Below are 6,325 nucleotides of genomic sequence, written 5' to 3'. Positions count from 1 at the left end.
GGATCTTTTGTACTGTACCTGACGAGGTATGGACAAAAGATCTGACCAAGGATACGACAGCTCACTGACAACAGTATGACGAGCAGCACGCTCTTGTACTGTATGTCACTATTAGCCGCTGCCTACTCACCAACCTGTCGGAGGACGTGCATGGCATGGCCTGCAGTTGGTGGAACAGGAATAGTACACAGCCGGCCTGGTCACTATCAGCCGCTGCCTATCCACCAACCACCAGCATGGCATGTGCATAGCCCACAGTTGGCAGAACAGGAACACTATTCAGCCGGCTGTACCTGCTTGGAAACCTACCTTCGGCTATAAATACTCCAACACATTGGAATGGTATCATCTTATCTCATATCTCATATCTTGATATATTACCTGATATCTGCTCTAGTCATTCTCTTAATATACACTTATATTCAAGAGCAATCTAGTCTGATTCTCACGCCGGAGGGTGGTCACAAAGAGGTACCCCCCCTTCTCAGTGACGAGCTCACGGTGTCTGTTTTGCAGGTTATCAGAAGAACCATCTTTGCCGGATCTAACCCCTCGTGGGAAACATCTATTTAACCCCCAGATTATCCGTAATCTGCCCGGGGTCGATTAGTGTTTCTTCAATTCTGCATGTCTAAAACTCCTATATAGTACCCATGTGTGATTGCTTAAAAAGAGTTTGAAGCTCAAGAACCATTGAATATAGCCAGTTAGTATCCTTAACTTCTTTAACATTGTGGGTTCTTTATTAGGTGGAAAGGTGACGTAGCTTAATTATTTGCTGGAAAGGTTTGGGCTTTTAAGTACAATCACGAAGGCCGAATTAATAGGGGACAGAGTGTTCTTTTGGGAACATTTGTAGTGCTTTTGTTCATAGTATACTAGTTTTATTTTTTAATTAAAGTAATAAAATCTATCTGCATGATTTCTCGATGCTAAAAAATCTGCTGGTTAATCCTCGATCTCGTTAAGGGTTCGTTAGCTTACTAGGAAGTAGTTGAGATCAATGGCGAAGCTTGGACGAGCTCGTCGGAAGGGGGAGGGGGACTCAAAATGTATTAAAAAATTCATAAACGCGGGGGCTAGACTCAAATTTTAAGTCGAAAAACGGGTAAATTTAGACTACGTATAAAAATTTTCGGACAAAAACAGGTAAATTTACACCACTACAAAAAAAAAACAGGGGGTGGCTAAACTTCGCCCATGGTTGAGATGTACTGGTATAGTTTACAATATTTACATATTAACATACTATTACGTAATTATTACACTTTACACCCCAACTACACTAACATATTAAGGAACAAAGTTTATAATACAAATTCGTGCTTCATAACTGTTGTTATATTTATGTATTGTTGAACCGATCTAATTCCCGACCCAATTGCGAGTTATGTAATGGGTTGGGTAAGACCCGTATCACAAGCTGGTGATTCTGGGCAGATTCAGTTTTATCTAGTCAAGTTGGATTAGATTAGTTTATTTCAAATTCAAGTTTTAGATATAGATTAGTTTGAATTTATATCTGATAAGGGGTTTGAGCCTAGCTAGGGATTGGCTAGGTATATAAACATTGTAATCAAGTTTTTGAGTAATTTTTGCTTGATCAATAACACGCTTATAACACGCTGGTAGTTGTTGAATTATGTCTTGTGATATCGATTCATTCTGTGATGTATTAATCGTTGCGTTTAATCGATTCTGAGGCCTTTGTAAAATCGACAATTTCAAACGTATTTGCGACAGCATTAACTTAGTGGCTGTTGCAAAAATTGCATCTGTCTTGTTTAGGTCACAATTCAGTCGAAAAATCACAAAAAATAACTTGTTAAAAAGAAAAATAAAATTATGACTACCGGTTGTAGAGGTTGAACAATTTAAAGGAAGTCGCAAAAAAGTCGAACGTGAAAATAAATAACTAAAATTTAATTAAATGCATGCTGTAAAACGGTTGTAATTTTTTCCATCGACAATCTACGGTGTCACAATACATGAAAATAAAATTTAAAAAGCTAACTACGTGTTGCGAATGTGTAGAAATATATCTTTAAACTAAATTTAAAACCATGTCAAATCATTGATATTTGCGGCCTATTCATGATTGAAAATGCGCTGCAATTGCATTTTGATCGAGTTATTGATCGATATAAGGAAAAATGAAGAATTAAACAATATTTCTGTATTTAGTGTCTTGAAGATGTTCTTGTAATTTTGAATCTATTTGTTAACAATCTGAGCATTGAATTTATTTTAGCTCAAAATAGTGGTGGCATTCACAAGATTCTTCATTACATCAACTTATACCTTAAGAGAAAGTATATAATCCAAAGCTTCTTTAATCACAGACAATTCATCCATGAATTCTCCACCCGGTACTAGTCTTTTAAGCACTCGGGTTCTCTTCTTCACTGATCTTTTCACGATACAACTAGCTAAACTCAATCCACGACGACGAGGCTCCATTTTCTTCATTTTCCTATAAACACCATAACTCTTTTTCAATATTTTCTTGCTGGCGATTCTCTTGTGACAACTAACCTTTTGGTGTGCACGTATGAACTTCGATTCAGGCGATAAATTTTTGACAAGAACAGCGTTTTGTTCGTCGTTTTTGGCCTCTGAGATTATAGCTTTACTCCAAGAAGTTGTTGAGTTTTTAGCAGAAGCCAAGGCTATGTCTGCAGAAAGCTTTATCTTCTTCTTTCTTTCCAAGATGTTCATTTTGGTGTTTGATGAACAACATATTTGAAGACCATGAATCCATTTCTTGATAAATTCTTTCTTGAGTTGCTGGCAAGAGTTGTGCATTATAGTTTCCTGCATATTATACATAATTATTGTTTATGTGATTTTAAGGTTCATGTACAAAGAATTTTATTTTTTTGGATAAATTTTCTTGCTTCACATAAAATAAACATGAAGTTCATAAAACAAATCCCTATAAACATAAAATAAATACCAAAATTCATATAATATTGTGGGCAAAAGAATACAAGAAAATTTTTGGTAGAACTCATTAGTTGCACAAAAAGAGGTGTTAGAACTCATTGAAGCAACGAGTAAGGTTACTGCTTTGTGACGTGGAGGTCACAAGTTCAAGCCGTGAATACAAACTCTTACACAAAAAGTATAGAGTAAAACTGCGTACATTAGATTATGAAACGATCCAGCACCTCCCTAGACCCTGTGCAAACGTGGTAGCCTAATGCACCGAGTGTTTCCTTTTTATTTGCATACTATATAAAAACCATGATAATAAAATATTGAATGTGTACCTTTGAGTTCAGATTTTGTTGACAAAGATTCATGAGAGCCTGAGAGGTGTCTGAAAATTGAATGTTTAGCAGAAGGTGAAGAAATTTAGAGGTGAGAAGAACAAATATGGAGTTGAAAGCATTATTTATGAATTTAAAAGTGAAGATGTGGGGCTACTGGGAAAAATATTGCACATGCAGTCACATGGTTTTCTATGGCCTACAATCTCCATAAGAACCCTATGAGAGGATACTGAATACACCATATATTGCAATTTAGCAATAAAACTCTTAAAACTCAACTTTACATATGGAAAATGAACCATATTATTTTCATTTTACTTAAGAGCATTTTAATACAAAAATCTATAAGCGTCCAAGTGTAGTGACATCAATGCTAGCTTTATCCATTTGCCAAAACATTATTTTTACAAACCAATATATAATCTTTGTTATGGTGTTTTCATTTTCCATATCATCACCACCATCTTTTATATTTATTTTTCTTAATTAATTTACTAGAGTATTGTATAAAAGAAATCAAAACAATGTAAAATATAGGTTACAAATAGAAATTTAAATTTATTTCTTAATTAATTTACTAGAGTATTGTATAAAAGAAATCAAAACAGTGTAAACATATAGGTTACAAATAGAAATTTAAATTTAGCAAGATATAGATAATGGATCCTTGGTTATCCTTTCTTTCAAGATGCAATGTTTTAAAGGGGAGAGAATAGTAAAACTACAAAACAAACGAGGATCAATGATAGTTAATTTTGTCAACGATCCATCGGTGATGACAAATGATAGTGATGTATGCCTAACAATAATTTGAATTCTAAGTTATCGCTAGTAGAAAAATGCTTTTTAGATGCGGTGCAATGGTGAAGCAAAAGCTAGCTTGGTTTTAGATGCGGTTTTGAAAACAGCATCAAATGCACACTAAACCACGTCAAAAAAGGGTGTAGCATTTTCTATTAATTATCTTTAGACGCGGTTTCGAAACCTCGTCAAAAGAATATTTAACATTTAGAAAAATGAATCGCAATTTAGCGCCAAATCCATATTTAACCTGCCAAATCTATTTCGTTGCAGAATTTTAGCAATCCAAATCCACCAAAAATTACAAAACGAACCAAAATGCAATAAATCTAGAATTTTGCAATATAAGCTCATCAAAATACAGTTTTCTACAAGATAGAACCTATTACAAACTATACTAGAATCTGTTCAACTATATACGAATCAAGAGTACAAATACTCATTTAAGTGAATGCCTAAGTTAGTAAATCTTGGGAGAAAACAGGAGATATTTAAAAACGCATGCCTGCACAAGAAAAAAAATTATATTATATAGAATGTCAATATTAGGGGTGTGACATTCGTCAATTTCGGGTTTTGTTTGTATTCGTTTTTGTATTTGTTTATTATGTAAACCGACCTGATTTGTAAACCGAAGCTTATGTTATAATCAAAATGATGGATTTATGTTACAATATTGTTTCACACTTATTTGTTGGGTCTTGAAAACATCCTACCTTTATTTTTATTTATTTATTTATTTATTTATTTTATTATTATTTTTTTTGTTGTTTTGTGTTTTTGTCTTGATCCATTTTGCATGAAAACTCTTGTGTCTCACAGCCATATTTGACCACCAACATTACCCTATATATACACCACCTTTCCTCTTCATTTTCCCTTGCTACAACTCCAAAAAAAAAAAACCCTCTCCAACATCAAAGATTCAAGGTTATCTTCTTAAGTGTTCTTGAAGGATTTTGGTCTTTCATCTTAATTAGTTTATGTAGCCTTATTAATACTTGTTTATGGTTGTGCAACATATATATAATATACACTCCTTGTTTACCTTTGGTAGTTACTTCTCCGATTCCGGTCGGTGAGGTTTCGGACACCATAAGGCAATGCTTCATGGAGGACTTCGTGTCCTTGATATATATACATCTATATAACTTGTTCATACATATTAATCTTGCTTATTTTAGTTTGTTGGTCATGTTTACAAGTTCCATGGTTATGGGTTTTTACGAGTCTATGCTTCGGTTTAACCGTAAATAGCTCTAAACCGTAAACCGAACTTTGTTACTAGTTTTGTTTGTTTAAACATACTTAGTGTTAGATCTAAGTTTCTAAAATCATTTTTACAAATTCTATGGTTATGGGTTTGTAGAATCTTACCTCGGTCTTAACCCGAAACACGATCCGAACCAAAAACCGAACTTTTGTTTAAAGACTTTATTGTTAACTTTTGGTATTTTTTTATTTGTACATTATTATACAAGTTATTTAGTGTTTGGACATGTGGAAACCATCTATGAACTTGTTGTAAGATGGAAACCGAACCAAACCGATTCTTGCTCGCTTAAGACACACAAGTGTGTTTTTTTTAGCCATCAAGACTTGTATATTTCTTTAAAAATAGTTACAAATTGATTTTTAAATATTTTCTTAAGTACTTGGAAATGTTGGATCCAACTTGATCTCATAACAAAGTTTGGACCGAAAAAACTGAACACTCGCTTAACGTGCGTTGTTAGTTCTAAAACAATGGAACTACATACTTGGTTAAGTCTTATTAAATTTTATTGAGTTATCTCATAACATTCAATATTTTGGAAAGTTGACTTTGGGTTTGACCAATTATCAAGACCCGAATCGACAACCCGAACACTCGATAAAGAAAAACTCGTTTTAGTATCTTTATTCCAAAGGGATTTGCATTCTTGCATTTTACCCACCTTATTACTTAACATAGGTTGAGTAAATATTAAGGTTAGATACTTTAACCCGGTTTCGAGCAAACTTACATTTTTAAAGGGTTATTATTATAAATTCTTAAATAGTCACATTTTAAACCTTGAACTTTAATTATTTACATTTCTCAACATTTATTTTGTTTAAAGACCTTCAAGACAACCTTTCTAAATTCAAGACTTCTTTTCTTTTTAGACATTGTGCGTTAAACTCGTCGTTCCGACAAATATCCAAATTATCATCTTTCAAGTTTACTACTTGAAGGTGAGTACTTCATACCCCATTTTCCATCTTTT

At 33.5% G+C, this 6,325-nt stretch overlaps 1 protein-coding gene across 1 annotated transcript; it reads right to left on the bottom strand.

The window, feature by feature from the left end:
* Positions 1-2,233: 2,233 nt before the first annotated feature.
* LOC143534472 (transcription factor IBH1-like 1) lies at positions 2,234-3,459 on the bottom strand. The gene is made up of 2 exons (XM_077028950.1): positions 3,273-3,459; positions 2,234-2,814 (listed from the first exon to the last, which is right to left on the bottom strand). The coding sequence occupies exons 1-2, from the start codon at positions 3,303-3,305 to the stop codon at positions 2,296-2,298; spliced, it is 552 nt and encodes a 183-aa protein (XP_076885065.1). The 5' UTR covers positions 3,306-3,459; the 3' UTR covers positions 2,234-2,295.
* Positions 3,460-6,325: the final 2,866 nt, after the last annotated feature.

The sequence above is a fragment of the Bidens hawaiensis genome, unplaced genomic scaffold, assembly GCF_021521415.1.
Source record: "Bidens hawaiensis isolate Kalapana, Puna unplaced genomic scaffold, B.hawaiensis_p1.1 tig00010168_1, whole genome shotgun sequence".
Lineage (NCBI taxonomy): Eukaryota > Viridiplantae > Streptophyta > Magnoliopsida > Asterales > Asteraceae > Bidens > Bidens hawaiensis.
This window is presented reverse-complemented; position numbering and strand designations above follow the sequence as displayed.